Source organism: Oncorhynchus gorbuscha, linkage group LG24 (genome assembly GCF_021184085.1).
Source record: "Oncorhynchus gorbuscha isolate QuinsamMale2020 ecotype Even-year linkage group LG24, OgorEven_v1.0, whole genome shotgun sequence".
NCBI classification, from domain to species: Eukaryota; Metazoa; Chordata; class Actinopteri; order Salmoniformes; family Salmonidae; genus Oncorhynchus; species Oncorhynchus gorbuscha.
The window spans coordinates 12465860-12483510 of record NC_060196.1 but is presented as its reverse complement, the minus strand read 5'-3'; the positions used below and the strand labels follow the sequence as shown (position 1 = coordinate 12483510).

The following is a 17651-nucleotide window of genomic DNA, read 5'->3' as shown; positions in this document are numbered from 1 at the left end:
TCAGTCAGGATGTGGCCCATAAGTTAATTGACAGCATGCCAGGGTGGATTGCAGAGGTCTTGAAAAAGAACACGGCAAATATTGACTCTTTGCATCAACTTCATGTAATTGTCAATAAAAGCATTGAAGCATTGAAGCAGCCAACATTGTAGAAATTAATATTTGTGTCATTCTCAAAACTTTTGGTAGTACTTTTAAAGTATTTTTACACCACTGGGTGCAGGTAGGGGCTAGAGGTAGGGTGGAGGTAGGGCCTAGAGGTAGGGTGCAGGTAGGGGATAGAGGTAGGGGATAGAGGTAGGGTGCAGGTAGGGGCTAGAGGTAGGGTGTAGGTAGGGGCTAGAGGTAGGGTGCAGGTAGGGCATAGAGGTAGGGTGCAGGTAGGGCCTAGAGGTAGGGTGCAGGTAGTGGCTAGAGGTAGGGTGCAGGTAGTGGCTAGAGGTAGGGTGCAGGTAGGGCCTAGAGGTAGGGTGCAGGTAGGGCCTAGAGGTAGGGTGCAGGTAGGGCCTAGAGGTAGGGTGCAGGTAGGGCCTAGAGGTAGGGTACAGGTAGGGGCAAGTAGAAGGAGCTATGGGTTACTATTACACCAAGACCTAGTTCTCTTCACTATTGAATCTTCTTCTTGGTTTTGTCTCTCAGGACTGTCATGAACTTGGACAGAGGCGGCTTAGGACTTGAATCAGGCTTTCTGCTGCTTTCAGTGGTCTGAGAGAGAGAGAAGAGAGAGAGAAGAGAGAGAGGGAACCATTTTGAAATCTTTGGAGGACTGAAGTGGTCTCTGCCAATAGCTAGGTTTCCATCCAATTGGTGACAGATGTTCATCTGTTGAAAAAGGCTAGAATCTGCATAAAAACAATTTAAGCATTTTCCCACCAGAGATGTTTCATTCAAATGGACTTGTTGTGGATAAAAAGCTGTGCGTGATGACATAGTTCACATAAAAATAAGTTGTGGTTAAATGCGCTTCCATGTTTTCCCGAGTCATAGTGGGAGGACCACACCACATATCACCTGAATCCAAGTTCACTTTGATATGATGGTTATTATATCAATATCTGCACATATAGGTGTATTTATTGTCACATGCACAAGTACAGTGAAATGCTTACTTTCTAGCACAATGAACTACAGTTAAATTAACCCTGTCTCAGAGGCTGGCTACTGAAAAGTGTTGAAAACTCCCCAACACCTCATAATAGTCAGATCTCTCACTTCTTATGACCCTCAATCATTTCACCATACGATACCATATACTTGTACGTTAATGAATCAATTTCTTCAGATTTTACAGAATCTCATTCAGACAACACGGATGTTGGTATGATGGTTATAATGTCAATATCTGATGATAAAGGTGCTTCCACTGCCATTTCTCACATTATTCATTTTACAGACACAAAAATATCCCACCTTACCTAGCGTATTTTGTTTTTTGTCGACATTTGGAAAGTGTGTTGTGTCCATCAGGCATGTCCAGACATTTTTGTGCTTTGCTGGCATAACAAGGTTGGATGGAAACCTGGCTAGTGATGCTAATATACATTATTACATTCAGTAATAAGCAACAGTCCGTATGAAATTACACCCTATTCCTGTAGTAGACTAGGGAGTAGAGTGCCATTTCAGACACACTTCAGAGACACATGTTAATGTTACAGTGTTCAAAAATGTTGCCAAGGGTTAAGGGGTCAAATGAACTCTGACCTTAACGGAGAAGTTGCCCTGTGTCGGTGTTGTCCCAGGGTCGTGTTCTTCAGCGGAGGGAGGGATGCTGTAGAAAACAGAGGACGGAAAGACATAGGAGGGAGAAGAGCAGGAAGAGGAGGAAGAAGGGAGGGATGTGGGAGAGAGGGTGGGAGGAGGAGAGGGTTTGAGGAATTTGATTTCCGGGGCTTTGATTGCAGTGCGTCTTATCTTGAAGGTCTCTGTTTCAGGAAAGAAGGAGAGAACAGCAGACATGTTTTTTATATTTCAGCGTCTCAGCTTTTGTCCAACTCCTTTCCAGACGTCTATTTTCACAGAATCTTTCATCTCGTTTTCCAGTCATTCAATCTTACTTCTCGTCTTTAGCCCCGGAAGTCTGTGCTTTCTCTTTTTGCTCAGATGAATTTTATGTTTCTGAGCAGAACTGTCCAGAACTCCAAGTGACTGAGAAAGAGAGAGAGAGAGAGAGAGAGAGAGAGAGAGAGAGAGAGAGAGAGAGAGAGAGAGAGAGAGTAGAGAGAGAGAGAGAGAGAGAGAGAGAGAGAGAGAGAGAGAGAGAGAAAGAAAGAAAGAAAGAAAGAAAGAAAGAAAGAAAGAAAGAAAGAAAGAAAGAAAGAAAGAAAGAAAGAGCGAGAGAGAGAATAAGAACAAGAGAGTGAGAGAGAGAGAGAGAGAGAGAGAGAGAGAGAGAGAGAGAGAGAGAGAGAGAGAGAGAGAGAGAGAGAGAGAGAGAGAGAGAGAATAAGAACAAGAGAGAGAGAGAATAAGAACAAGAGAGAGAGAGAGAATAAGAGAGAGAGAATAAGAGATTGAGATTTTTCAGTGACTGTTTATATACCAGGGCTCTCCAACCCTGTTCCTGCAGAGCTACTGTCCTGTAGGTGTTCAACCCTAATCTAGAGCACCTGCTTTTAATAATTAGCTGGCTGTTAAGATGAAGATGAATCAGGTTAGTTACAACTGGGGTTGGAGCAAAAAACCTACAGGGGGTTATGTCTCCAGGAACAGGGTTGGACAGAGGCCTATAGACTGAGGCCTACAACTGCACTTTAAATGACTACAATGCCCACAATCCCACCGTGTGGCTCACCTTAACACAGGAGAAGTCAAGATGGTCCTTTGATTGGTTCCTTATGGGGGACTTAGAGTCATGGATGTCCTTAGATATGGGTCTGGAGTGGTCCAACTCACTCTCCTCCGCTGCATCATTGTCCAATAGTATCTTCGGTTTGATGACAGCAATTGCATCAGCTCCAGTGTCATTGTTGTTGTCTACTTCCTGTTGTCTGTTGTCCGATTGGTTGTCCACAATCTCATTCGAACTTGATTGGCTGAAGTGAACATCCTCATATAAAGAATGGCCTATGTCCTCGTGTTTATGTTGAACATCGTTGGGGAGGCGCAACTCTGGTTCAGTCTTTAATTGGTCGCCTTTATCACCACCGTGTTGGCTAGCAGCCTCTGATTGGTAAACGGACAGTGAGGAGGCGGGACTATCCTTAATGGACAGGAATGGTGACCACTCCTCTCCTGTTAGAATCTCGTCCACCAAGCTGATGGGACTGAAGTTGAACTTGAAAGAGCTGAAGGAGCTGTAAAATAGAGGCGGAAAAACATTGAAGTCAATGATTTCGTCACAAAATAGCACCCTATTTCCAATATAGAGTATTACATTTGAACAGGGCCCTGATCCAACGTAGTGCACTATACACCATATTCCCTATAAAGTGCACTACATTTGACCTATTAGTGCACTATATAGGGAATAGGGTGCCATTTGGGGAACAACATATATATTATGTCATCTGTCATGGGTTGATGAAACCAGTGGTCACATTTCTTTAAACAAATACATATAATAACACTTTTCACAAGTATGTGGTACATTTTCACAACTCTAGTTTGTAAAAAAAAACTCTAAACATATCATCTAAAAGGCAAGTATTTCAAAACTTTAACACCTTCAATTGACAAAGTACAACACACAAAATTACACGGTCACTTTTTCACCACACTTAATCAGTGTTTAATCTAGAAACACAAGTTTCACGTTGTAATACATGTTCATATAAAGTAATGGCCTTTCACAATGCAGTGTTCACATTACTTTTGACATGATTCTGTTCTCATTTGTTAAAATACATTGTTCTATTACTTAATCCCAACTGCTCTTAATCGATCATCACTTCAACATTTGGTAAACCTATATTCTAATTTTGAGAACGACAGAATAAAAATGTATGTTTGTAAAGTATAAACATATAAAGTATGATATACACTGAGTGTACAAAACATTAGGAGCACCTTAATAATATTGAGTTAAACCTACTTTTGACCCTCAGAACAGCCTCAATTTGTCGGGGCATGGACTTTACAAGGTGTCGAAAGCATTCCACAGGGATGCTGGCCCATGTTGACTCCAATGCTTCCCACAGTTGTGTCAAGTTGGCTGGATGTCCTTCGGGTGGTGGACCATTCTTGATACGCACGGAAAACTGTTGAGCATGAAAAACCCAGCAGCGTTGCAGTTCTTGACACACTCAAACTGGAGCACCTGGCACCTACTACCATGACCCATTCCAAGGCACTTCAATCTTTTGTCTTGCCCATTCACCCTCTGAATGGCACACACACACAATCCATGTCTCGTAAAAATCCTTCTTTCACCTGCCTCCCCTTCGTCTACACTGACTGAAGTGGATTTAACAAGCAACGTCAATAAGGGATCATAGCTTTCACCTGCTCAGTCTATGTCATGGAAAGGGATGCATACTGTGATGTACAATTATGATGAGGACTATAATGATTTTACTCTACAGTAAGTTTAAATATATATATATATATATATATATATATATATATATATATATATCTGTCATTGACAAGAACAAAGATGTACTGTATGCAAAAAATGCATCACCTACACAGTAAGAATGGATCCAGAATAATGTTGTTTTTTGTTATTTTTGCAGGGGGGGGCGGGGCGTTCACACTGGCCCTACAATGCTGCACATCTCATTGAGTTCCTCCTGTCAAGGTGAAGGGATCACCTATGTCGTTGTGTGGGACAATCCACCAAATACTTGTGTAAATAGCACCAAAGCGATTGGAGAAAGAAAAAAAAAACGAGATTGCAAAAATGCCACTTGACTGGACTAACAGCTCGGAGCACAGAATGTGCGTGCGGTGACTTCAGGGCAAGGAAGTCATGACAGCTATGGGGAAGTAGTGTCTGAGTTACTGTAACTTCATCAACATAACACACACACACACAGAGAGAGGCCAAGGAATGTGTGAGCTCTGCTATGGCAAGCACAGTACCTTAAGTAAAGTCAAGGATAAAGAGAGGGTGTGGTGGATGCAAACTCCCCAAGACTCCCTTTCCATCACCACTGAAAACATCTCTCTCCTCCTCCTCCTCTTACTCCATCTCATTCTGTCTCTCACCTCTGAAAACGTGCACGCTGTCCCACAGGCTTCCTCTCCGTCTCAGCTTGGCTGGGCGGCTCCATCGTCGGCGGAGCAGCCTCACTACTCCTCTTCTCCTCTTCGTCCTCCTCTTCCTCTATGACGGACATGTTGGTATGCAACCTAACTGAATGTCGATCTTGACGGAGGTTCACCTGTCAAAAAGAGACCACAGAAGAGAATCACACCGTGGTCACCCTAAACAAAAAGAGACCACAGAATCACACCACCCTAAAACAAAAAGTCAAAACAAAAAGAGACCACAGAAGAGAATCACACCGTGGTCACCCTAAACAAAAAGAGACCACAGAAGAGAATCACACCGTGGTCACCCTAAACAAAAAGAGACCACAGAAGAGAATCACACCGTGGGTCACCCTAAACGAAAAGAGACCACAGAAGAGAATCACACCGTGGTCACCCTAAACAAAAAGAGACCACAGAAGAGAATCACACCGTGGTCACCCTAAACAAAAAGAGACCACAGAAGAGAATCACACCGTGGTCACCCTAAACAAAAAGAGACCACAGAAGAGAATCACACCGTGGTCACCCTAAACGAAAAGAGGGCGACTTCGTTCTTAATCAATGTCAGATAGTCCGACTGGGTGTCGATCTTGGTCGAGGTTCACCTGTTATAACATAACACGGTAAGAGGACAATTGTGCAATATTTGATTCATCATTTAATGTCAGATAGTTCATTGTAGTAAAAGAGAGAATACAAATGCAATGTTGTCGCATTAACTGAGCAAGAAAGACTTACCAGTGGCCTTTCGATCTCCACCTCTTTTTCTCCGTCGTCCTCCTGAATCTCTCCATTCCCTCTCTTCTCCTCTCGACTCTGCTTCCATCTGCTCATCATCTTCTTGGCAAATTTCTTCACCTTTCCTCCCTTCATTGTCTTAATATTCGGGTGTTTCGACCCAAGCACACCCCCACTACCCCATGTTGCAGCGTCCTGATCCGCAACTTCATGTGTGCCTTCTAAATTCCTCCCCCCTTCCATCAAACCGCCCTCCTCTGTGTTACACCGAAACTCGGCAGGGGTTCTGGGGCTCTCGCTCCCATCTGCGATGTGTTCGCTAGGCTCTGGTGGTTCTCTGACTCCCTCCGTCTCTGGAGGTATAGACTGGAGGTCAGGGGGGATGTCCCTCGTTTCAGACCCAGAAGAGGCACTTCCATCTGGACTGTCCTGGGCTCTCCTCTCAGGTCCCTGGGGCAGAGATCTGTTTCTGTGTGGAGGTTTGGGTATAAGCGGCTTGGGTGCGATTGATTCCAAGGGTTTGGGTACACCCATTACCCCCATCCCCACCGGCTCAGAGGCTTTAGGGGGGCGCCCTATATCCTTCCCCCTCAGCTGGGAAGGGTCCTGTGTTGCCACGGACACAGTCGTCTCCAACTGCTGCACCCCCCCACCCCTCTGTGCTGTAGAGTCCAGAGTAGGATCCAGAAGGGGCTGTGAGAATCGGCGTTCTGACTTGAGGATGACAGCTGAGTACATAGACAGCCTATCCCCTGAGGATGACAGCACATCCTCCTCCTGGCCTCCAGGCCCTCTCCCATGCCCTGTAGGCCTCAGCTCACAGCCTGCGCCCTCGCCTACCACTCTCCCCAACACAGGGACACTCTGGCTAGGGTCGAGGGCTGGTGGAGGGGGCGGCGGCGGTGGCCCTGTAGGGTGTAGCGGTGGTTTAGCCTTCCTCTTGGGGGGAACGGGGGGAGGCGGTGGTCTGGCATCGAGGCCAGGGGGACAGGGTAGCAACTGCCTTCTCTCCCATCTGGGAACCACAGCAGGGGGTTCGCTGGTTTCCTCTTTCTCCTTGTCGACCAGTTTTTTCGATCCTGCGTCCAAAAATAGAATGCCGGAATTCCCCTCTTCTCTCTCCTCTGAATCCCTGTCTGATGATTCCAGATTGTTGTCCCTCTCAGTCAGAACTTCCAATTGTGGACCATTATCATCATCAACATGATCACCATTATCATCATCCTCAATCACTGAAACGAGCTTCCCTTGGAATATGAGCTCTGCATTATTGTGGTCCTGGGGGGTCACATAGAATCCCCTGTCTGTTTCCACTGAGGTTCTGAGGTGTTGGGGTGTGTTAGGGTGTGTGTTACGGTGCGTGTTAGGGTGTATGTTAGGAGGTTGATCCGTGTCTTCTGCAGTGCTCAGTCTGAGCAGCATGGACTGGATCAGAGATAAACGTCCAGAGTGACTGTCTGCCTCAGACATCTAGAGAGAGAGAAATACAGAGATGTTTTAATGTGTCCCAAATGGCACTTTATGCCAGGGTAGTGGGTTCGATCCCCGGGACCACCCATACGTAGAATGTATGCACACATGACTGTAAGTCGCTTTGGATAAAAGCGTCTGCTAAATGGCATATATTATATTATTATTATTATTATAGTGCACTACTATTAACTAGGGCCCATTCCAGATAGAGTGCCCACAGGGCTCTGGTCAAAAAGTAGTGCACTACATAAGGAATACGGTGCCATTTTGGAGGCATACAGAGTGTTGTTTCATAACCACATCCCTACAGTAATAATACACTCAGTGTCTGTCTATCTGTCCGTCCGTCCGTCCCTCAACCTGTCTGTCAGCCTGTCTCTGACCAGTGTGTGTCAAAGTCAGCACAGGTCATTGATGGCATCATTTCACAGAAATGTTGACTTAGTTTTATCAACTGAAGCTATTCACAGTTTGGATTCACTCATAATGTCCTATATGGCCCTACAGAAGCTGTACAACAACCCGCTGATGTTACTACATCCTCTCTCTCTCTCAGTGTAATGTTCATGCATTTCAATCACTGCAACTTCACAGTTCTTTACAGATTTATTAGACTTAGGGTTGCAAAAATGTTGGTAAATTCCCAGGTTCTATAGAAATTCTATAATCAGGAGAGGATAAGCAGGGAATCCAGAGATCTCCAACCAGGATTTCTGGAAAACTTTGAGAAAGTTAACAGAATATTACACCCCTAATTAGACTTAGTCAGTAAATTTCTCTTACCACTGTTCTATTCTCTTCCTCCGTGTTTTCTTCCCTTCATCCTCTTCTCCTCAAGCCCTCTTTGCATTGAAAGCTTTCCTCAGCTGCTTTCCTTTAGTCCCTCTCTCTCTCTCTCTTTCCCACATGTGTCCCTAACAGACACAACTCTAACATGTCCGGATGCCTCTCTGGATGCCTCTCTCTTCCCTCCTGCCTTCTCCCTCTGCGTGCTCGTGCATGTGTGTGTGTGTGTGTGTGTGTGTGCGTAATAATATCCTCATTGAAACTGCCAAAACCAGTCCTTCCACATTCCGTGTGTCAGTGACTCAAAGTTTAACATGGCATGGCATGCTATATTAAAACACACAGTTTCGGTGATTGTGGCCCACCTTATCGCAGTGTGTGCATGGTTCCTCACACTCCTTAGCCAAATGTCCTGACTTGCTACAGTTGTAACATTTAGGTCCCTCTCTGTCTTCTCTCTTCAGAGTTCTTTGTCTTTTCTCGCCTCCACCCTTTTCTACCTCTATCCACTTTCTCGATAAGGTTGCTAAATCCTGTACTCCTTTCTGTGCCTTTTCCTCCTTAGAAGCTCCCTTTTTCTTGGCCCCCTCCCTCTCTTTTCCTAGCTTGAGCCAGCCAAATACGAGCGGTGTCGAACCCTTCTGTCCGTTGCTTCTCTACCTTGTCCCCACAAACCCTATTTATTGATTAATCATTGGTTCCAGTTTTTCTATATTTAAAGGTCAGTCAAATTCATACTTCTTCCTCCACTTTAAACAGAAATAGACATTTCTTTTATCCTTTAACTGCATATACCGCTCATCTCCTGTTAATTCCGGAACCTCCTTTGAGGATTTATTGCCCATTGTTACTAAAACCTTGTCGTTACTATGCTTATTCTCATAATCTGTGTGTATGTATTTCTATGATCTATGTATATGCTCTTTTCCCGTTATCCAATTACTATAGTTGCTCTCCTGCCTGACTATGTGCGTGTCTCTATAATCTCTTACTCAATTGCCCTCGACCTTTTCTAATGTGTATATCTCCTTTCCGTTAGTTTACATAGTCTTGGTGGTAGCCACTGATACCTCGTGTCATCACGGACCTGGTTTACATTGGTACTGCAGATACCACGTGTCATTACGGACCTTCTTCTGTTGCCTTGGTGGCTCTACACCCAATTCCTATTTTCCAATTGCCTAGAATACTACCTATATCAGGGTTCTCTACACAAAGTTCTAAAAATAGGTCACCAGGTAAGAATGTCCTGTGGGAATTTTAAAATCAACACCTAAACTACACACAATCAAATATATTTCTGAATGTAGCTCGAGCGTCAATTTCCCAAATTCATGAATAAAGATTTACTGACCTTCGTCGCGTAGACCGGGAAAAGCAATGTAGGTTAGGTCTCGTCAGCACCTGTCGTGTACCAGTCCACCACTGGCCTGAAATAAACCCTCAATTCAGAGGTCAGGTACAGTGCCTTGCGAAAGTATACGGCCCCTTTGAACTTTGCGACCTTTTGCCACATTTCAGGCTTCAAACATAAAGATATAAAACTGTATTTTTTTGTGAAGAATCAACAACAAGTGGGACACAATCATGAAGTGGTACGACATTTATTGGATATTTCAAACTGTTTTTAACAAATCAAACACTGAAAAATTGGGCGTGCAAAATTATTCAGCCCCTTTACTTTCAGTGCAGCAAACTCTCTCCAGAAGTTCAGTGAGGATCTCTGAATGATCCAATGTTGACCTAAATGACTAATGATGATAAATACAATCCCCCTGTGTGTAATCAAATCTCCATATAAATGCACCTGCACTGTGATAGTCTCAGAGGTCCGTTAAAAGCGCAGAGAGCATAATGAAGAACAAGGAACACACCAGGCAGGTCCGAGATGTGGCAAAAGGTTGCAAAGTTCAAGGGGGCCGAATACTTTCGCAAGGCACTGTATTTGTCTTAAGGATCCTGGATCTGCCCGTGCACGGTTTTCAGCAGAGGCAGATATTGAGATCCGGCTCGAAGGACCAAATTGTTACGAGAATTATGTTCTCAATGTTCATAAACCACTTCAATTAAACTACTCTGTCTGCAACCCCAGAATTTGTAAGTTTCTGGTTGAATGAAACAGACGAAGGCCCAGCTACGATAGTCAAAAATTTTATTCATGAGAGGGCTAGTCCGTTGTACAAAACCATTCATTTTATACTCGCTCCTTACGCACTTACATTCACACACAAACAGTAGGTATCCTACGCACATACTGTATCCCTACCCAGCCGACAAAGATTAGGGAGACCGTGGGAAGCACTCCCTGCCCTCTCCCAAATCCCTCAGAGGCCCCTAGCAAGGTCGGCACCGAATTTTGCTCAGACAGTCTGTGTTTAAGATACTATAAAATATATTGTACAGATATATAATTTTACTGACTGAACCTAAACAAAACCATCAGATAATAATTGTATGATTCTAATCAATTTCATACCGTTATAAGGTTTCAGAGTGGAATTATTTCATCCTTATCTTTCAACATTTAAATTACTTTAACACCTATAAATTCATACAGCTAGAAAGTGAGCGGAGTTTGCCGTTCAATATGGGACTACAGCTGTCCTCTCCACTCAGGGGAAAGGTATAAGTCCTAGGTGAGCCATCGAGACATTACTCTATTTGAAAGACAAAAGCAATAAGGAATTTCTCTCATCTCGAATGCGGCCTACCACGTTCATGCTAACCACAGCCAGCCATGGGCTGCAAGCAGTTTTATTTTATAAATACCTTTTTTATTCATTTTATTGTACCTTTATTTAACCAGGTAGGCCAGTTGAGAACAAGTTCTCATTTAGAACTACGACCTGGCCAAGATAAAGCAAAGCAGTGCGTCAAAAACAACAACACAGAGTTACACATAAACAAACGTACAGTCAATAACACAAACTAAAAGAAAATTCAAAAAATCTATGTACAGTGCGTGCAAATGTAGAAGAGTAGGGAGGTAGGCAATAAATAGGACCTAGAGGCGAAAATAATTACAATTTAGCATTAATAATGGAATACCTTAAATTTGTTTGATCTTAATTTGATTCGATTTATTTGCCAATTTAAAAACACAATACATGGACATACACATGGACATAACGCATTTAAAATCTGTGAGGATGACACAAAAAGTGATATACCTAATAATTAGGTTAAGTAGGTTAATTATAAACTCAGCAAAAAAAGAAACGTCCTCTCACTATCAACTTCATTTATTTTCAGCAAACTTAACATTTGTAAATATTTGTATGAACATAACAAGAGTGAATAACTGAGACATAAACTGAACAAGTTCCACAGACATGTGACTAACAGAAATGGAATAATATGTCCATGAAAAAATAGGGGGTCAAAAGTAACAGTCTGTGGTGTGGCCACCAGCTGGCCACCAGCTGCATTAAGCACTGCAGTGCATCTCCTCCTCATGGACTGCACCAGATTTGCCAGTTCTTGCTGTGAGATGTTACCCCACTCTTCCACCAAGGCACCTGCAAGTTCCCGGACATTTCCAGGGGGGAATGGCCCGAGGCCTCACCCTCTGATCCAACAGGTCCCAGACATGCTCAATGGGATTGAGATCCGGGCTTTTCGCTGGCGACGCCAGAACACAGACATTCCTGTCTTGCAGGAAATCACGCACAAAACGAGCAGTATGGATTGAGATTGAGATTGCCTGCAATGACAACAAGCTCAGTTCGATGATGCTATGACACACCGCCCCAGACCATGACGGACCCTCCCCCTCCAAATCGAACACCCGCTCCAGAGTACAGGCCTCGGTGTAACGCTCATTCCTTCGACTATAAGCGCGAATCCGACCATCACCCCTGGAATCAGACCATCACCCCTGAGACAAAACCGTGACTCGTCAGCAAAGAGCACTTTTTGCCAGTCCTGTCTGATCCAGCGATGGTGGTTTTGTGCCCATAGGTGACGTTGTTGCCGGTGATGTCTGGTGAGGACCTGCCTTACAACAGGCCTACAAGCCCTCAGTTCAGCCTCTCTCAGCCTATTGCGGACAGTCTGAGCATTGATGAAGGGATTGTGCGTTCCAAGTGTAACTCGGGCAGTTGTTGTTGCCATCCTCTACCTGTCCCGCAGGTTTGATGTTCGGATATACCGATCCTATGCAGGTGTTGTTACACGTGCTCTGCCACTGCGAGGACGATCAGCTGTCCGTCCTGTCTCCCTGTAGCGCTGTCTTAGGAGTCTCACAGTACGGACATTGCAATTTATTGCCCTAGCCACATCTGCAGTCCTCATGCCTCCTTGTGGCATGCCTAAGGCATGTTCACATAGATCAGCAGGGACCCTGGGCATCTTATTTTGGTGTTTTTCAGAGTCGGTAGAAAGGCCTCTTTAGTGTCCTAAGTTTTCATAACTGTGACCTTAATTGCCCACTGTCTGTAAGCCGTTATTTTCTTAATGACCGTTCCACAGGTGCATGTTCATTCATTGTTTATGGATCAATGAACAAGCATGGGAAACTGTGTTTAAACCCTTTACAATGAAGATCTGTGAAGTTATTTGTATTTTTACAAATTATCTTTGAAAGACAGGGTCCTGAAAAAGGGACCTCCTTTTCCGCAGCAACCAGTGAACAGCATCAATGTCACAGTATAAACTTTACATCCGTCCCCTCGCCCCGACCTGTGCGCGAACCAGGGACGCTCTGCACACGTCAACAGTCATCCTCGAAGCATCGTTACCCATCGCTCCACAAAAGCCGCGGCAACCAGTGATCCGGGTCAACAGCATCAATGTAACAGTATAACTTTAAACCGTCCCCTTGCCCATACCCGGGTGCAAACCAGGGACCCTCTGCACACATCAACAACAGTCACCCACGAAGCATCGTTACCCATCGCTCCACAAAAGCTGCAGCTCTTGCAGAGCAAGGGGAACCACTACTTCAAGGTCTCAGAGCAAGTGACGTCACCGATTGAAACGCTATCAGTGCGCACCACCGCTAACTAGCTAGCCATTTCACATCGGTTACAGCGGCACCGCTTAAACACCGCAGAGGAAGCTGAAAAGTTATCAACGGGAAGTTTTTTTCCCCCATCCTCCATTGAGTTTTCAAACTTGTCTTTGATACTTGAAAGCAGCCAGTAGCTCTGAGGCAGTGAGGAAAATAGTGGATGGAGGGCTAAGGGTGAAGGAGCCTGAGAGGATCCCTGTGAGTAGTAAGCCCAAAAGTTTGTGCTTCAGTAAGGTTGGCTTCTTGATGTTTATTGCTATGGTCATTAATTGTATTGCACAGATGGAAAGGAAATCCCAAAAGATTGAATTGTTAGTAGCAGCAGCAGGGATGTTTTGGGGTCAAGAGATTTTATCGCAGAAGAACTTCAGGGTGTTTTGAGAAAAGGGGTTCCAGCTTCCTAGGCTGACGGCCTGGTGTCGAATCTGTTAGGGCCAAAGTAGTGGGATATGGTTTGTTTGGGATAAAGGTATAGATCTAGGTGCAATTTATATTTTCCCCATTTCCCTTTTCCCTTTACTGTGAACAAAATGTGCAATGCACTTTCTGAACTGTGAAAGGCAGCAATATACAACTAAGTGTCTCGTCTGCCAGAAAACCACACGAAGAAGAAGTAGCCAGTCGCTTTTAGATAGAATACGCCACAGGCTTTTGGAGGTAAAGAACAGTTTAATTGTCTGTATTTATCACCACCTGACGTTTTGAAATACAGAACAACAATACACTAGCTGCACACATTCAATATACAGTGCCTTCAGAAAGTATTCGTACCCCTTTACTTATTCCACATTTACAGCTTGAATTCAAAATAGATTAAATATTTAAAAAATTCTCACCCATCTACACACAATACCGCATAATGACAAAACATGTTTTCAGAAATGTTTGGTAAATGTATTGAAAATGAAATACAGAAATGTCTCGTTTACATAAGTATTCACACCCTTGAGTCAATACTTTGTAGAAGCACTTTTGGCTTCTGGAGTCTTTTGGAGTCTTTCTAGGTATGTCTCTAAGAGCTTTCCACACCTGGATTGTACAATATTTGCCCATTATTATTTTCAAAATTCAGCCACTCAGGAACATTCACTGTCTTCTTGGTAAGCAACTCTGTGTAGATTTGGCCTTGTGTTTAGGTTAGTGTCCTACTGAAAGGTGATTTCATCCCCCAGTGTCTGGTGGAAAGCAGAGCCGGGTTTTCCTGTGCTTAGCTCCACTCCGTTTCTTTTTTATCCTGAAAAACTTCCCAGTCCTTAATGTTCGCATTATACACCCAGACCAACCACCCTACTTTAGTTTTTGCCTTAAGTAGCTATATGTCTTATGTAACCATTCCAAACATAACAAATCATACTAATTTGAGTGTCCCAGATTTACCTTCACTATGTTACGTCTAGTCTGTGAGACCAGGCTGTGCAAATAGGATGCATGTTCTGAAATATTTGTATTCTGTATAGGCTTCCTTCTTTTCACTCCGTCAATTAGGTTAGTGTTGTGGAGTAACTACAATGTTGTTGATCCATCCTCAGTTTTCCCCTATCACAGCCATTAAACTCTAACTGTTTTAAAGTCACCATTGGCCTCATGTTGAAATCCTTGAGCAGTTTCCTTCCTCTCTGGCAACTCAAATCAAATCTTATTGGTCACATACACATGTTTAGCAGATTTTATTGCGGGTGTAGCGAAATGCTTGTGTTTCTAGCTCTGACAGTGGCGCTGTTGCACCTTCTTCACAGCACTGTCTGTGTGGGTGGACCACCTTCCCCAGTCCCAGGACACTTGTATCTTTGTAGTGACTGGGTGTATTGACACACAATTCAAAGTGTAATGAAAAACTTCACTATGCCCAAAGGGAGGCTGTAACACAACAAAATATGGAAAAAGTCAAGAGGTGTGAATATTTTCTGAAGGGACTGTAAATAGATGGAGCACCAATTCGCTAGCCTGGATTTTGGATCATGCATAGTGGGTCATTCAATGGAGTCAATAGACTTCATTTGAAATGTTCAAATATGGAACCAAAGCGTTTTAACATTTTTTGTTCTCATCTGTTCATGCACCAGATTGGAATGCAAAGTTTGTAAGTAAGTAATGTTACAGCTTTCTTCATTTGTGTGTAGTTTTTCTTGTGTAATGCATTCACATAAAACACGATAATAACGCAAGCTAGATAGCTAGTTAACGTTACTTGGTTAGCATGCTAATGTTAGCTACTTAGCTAGCTTGAAACATGAACTTGGCAGTTGCTAGCAAGTTAAATGTTATTACGTTGGCTAGTTTGCTATCCGATTGTGTCCTTGGTAGCCGAGTTATGTAGCTAGCAATCTTGCTAACAACATTGACTAACGTTATATGCACATTCAGAGGAGAAAAACGCCCCTTGATTGATGTTGCAACTCTTGGGTATTCATTTCAATGTGGCGTTATTGTTTCAAACAGGGCCAGGAGAGACACTACAACTGGCCAACGGTGCCAAGTTTGGGCCGCAGACATGAAGGTAAGAACATAACGGTTACCAATTTAAATGTTTTTATAGACTGTCACAATAAATGTATATAAAAAATATAGGGGGTGGGGGAGGGAAATATGTTAACATAGTATGTAATTTCTAATACTTCTCTTGCATTTTGTATCTTAGGTGTCTGGCTGTAATACCAAGTGCCTGAAGTCGAAAGTGTGGCAGATGCTACCTTGCCACGGATGAGGGTCCAGATTCAGGTCACCCGTTACCTGAAAGGGGCCTCCGATTGTGAATGTAGGATCTGGCGGCACACAGGAGAGAGGAATCTGCTGTAGTGAGAGTCAAGTTTCGGACCACCTGTTTCAAAGCCAGCCTCTACCACAATACTGTTCCAACAGTTGAACCCTGGGCTGACTTTTGCAACATACCCCACCCACTCTTACCATTTACTTTTTAATAATATTCTGTACACGCTGAAATGACTTTATAGTGTACAGTATCATAGTATAGTACCCTCAAACACAAATGTCCCACTACACCTCATTTCCCACTAATGCTGATTTATAGGCCTAGCCCACTTCTAGGATAAAGAACAAAACTGTTACTGTCATTCACCAGTGTGAAAAACATTTCTGGGGTTAATTGAAATTGACAACAAAAAAAATGTATACAAATATACTTAATCAAAATGAATTCAAGTAGTTTCAGTGATTTGTTCATTTAATTTTACCCCAACATTTTAGAATAAATCCAATTTAATATGTTGCTCAAAATGTATGTATCTTTATTAGGATAACCAAAGAGAGACTAAATGTAGTGATTCCATTTACTCAATTGTAGTCATATTTCTAAAAAACGTAATTTAAGTTCTTGCAACAACTTGCCAAGTGGCTCCATTTTTCCAGGATTGTGGGTAATTCAAAAATGTTTTACTTTATGATTATTTACATTTTAGTCATTTAGCAGACAGTTATCCAGAGCAGCTTACAGTTAGTGCATTTATCTCAGGCATAGTAAGTACATTTTCCTCAATTAAGTAGTTATCAGCAGTCAAGTGCGAGTGTTAATTCGAAAAAAGGCTAGGGGTGGGGGTGGAGGGGTGCTGTGGGATTATTTAAGATACTCTTTGAAGAGGTAGGGTCTCAGATGTTTTTCGGGAAGATGGGCAGGAACTCTGCTGTCCTAGCATCAGGGTGAAGCTTGTGCTAGGACAGAGAAGAGCTTTGACTGGACTGAGTGGGAGCTGCCCTCCCGTAGAGGTGGGAGGACCAAGAGACCAGAGGTGTCAGAACGGAGTGCTCAGGTTGGGGAGTAGGGTTTGAGCATAGCCTGGAGGTTGGGAGGGACAGTTCCCCTTGCTGCTCTGTAGGCAAGCACCATGGTCTTGTAGTGGATGCGAACTTTGACGAAGCCAGTAGAGTGTGCGGAGGAGTGGGGCGACATGGGAGAACTTGGGATGGTTGAACACCAATCGGGCTGCTGCGTTCTGCATCAGTTGCAGGGTTTTAATGGCACAAGTGGGGAGCCCAGCCAACAGTAAGTCGAGAGAGATGTCTGGATTAGGACCTGCCCCCGCTTCCTGTGTGAGGTAAGGTCGCACTCTATGGATGTTGTAGAGCATGAACCTGCAGGAGCGAGTCACTGCTTTGTTTGCAGAGAACGACAGAGTGCTGTTCAGGATCAAGCCAAGGTTCTTTGCACTCTGGGATGGGGACACAGTGTAGTTGTCAACCATGATGGAGAAGTCTTGGAGCGGGCAGGCCTTCCCTGGGAGGAAGAGCTGCTCCGTCTTGTTGAGGTAGTGGGCCGACATCCAAGCTGAGATGTCCGCCAGGCATGCAGAGATGCGTGTCAGAAGGTTAAAGAAAAGTAATTGAGAGTCGTCCACATAGCAATGATAGGTCAAGACCATGTGAGGATATGACGGAGCCGAGTGACTTGGTGAACAGAGAGAAAAGGAGAGGGCCTAGAACCGAGCCCTGG

At 43.8% G+C, this 17651-nt stretch overlaps 1 protein-coding gene and 1 long non-coding RNA gene across 2 annotated transcripts; one reads left to right on the top strand and one right to left on the bottom strand.

Annotated features, from left to right (window-relative positions):
- On the bottom strand, nt 1–8380 carry si:dkey-9i23.6. Its single transcript, XM_046327110.1, has 7 exons — nt 8194–8380; nt 5938–7407; nt 5152–5327; nt 2795–3296; nt 2058–2148; nt 1705–1925; nt 1–705 (listed from the first exon to the last, which is right to left on the bottom strand). The coding sequence occupies exons 2-7, from the start codon at nt 7405–7407 to the stop codon at nt 607–609; spliced, it is 2559 nt and encodes an 852-aa protein (XP_046183066.1). The 5' UTR covers nt 8194–8380; the 3' UTR covers nt 1–606.
- A 6544-nt stretch (nt 8381–14924) lies between these two features.
- On the top strand, nt 14925–16493 carry LOC124012752. Its single transcript, XR_006834765.1, has 3 exons — nt 14925–15291; nt 15647–15704; nt 15846–16493. It is a non-coding gene; the product is annotated as an uncharacterized LOC124012752 (long non-coding RNA).
- Nucleotides 16494–17651: the final 1158 nt, after the last annotated feature.

Bases quoted from the DNA above. Each gene is read 5' to 3' on its own strand.
- si:dkey-9i23.6 (XM_046327110.1), bottom strand. From the start codon at position 7,407: ATGTCTGAGGCAGACAGTCACTCTGGACGTTTATCTCTGATCCAGTCC. The intron at 3,297-5,151 runs GTGAGAGACAGA...TCTATTTTACAG, and splicing joins CAGCGTGCACGTTTTCAGAG to CTCCTTCAGCTCTTTCAAGT. The intron at 2,149-2,794 runs GTGAGCCACACG...TCTCTTTCTCAG, and splicing joins TTGACTTCTCCTGTGTTAAG to TCACTTGGAGTTCTGGACAG.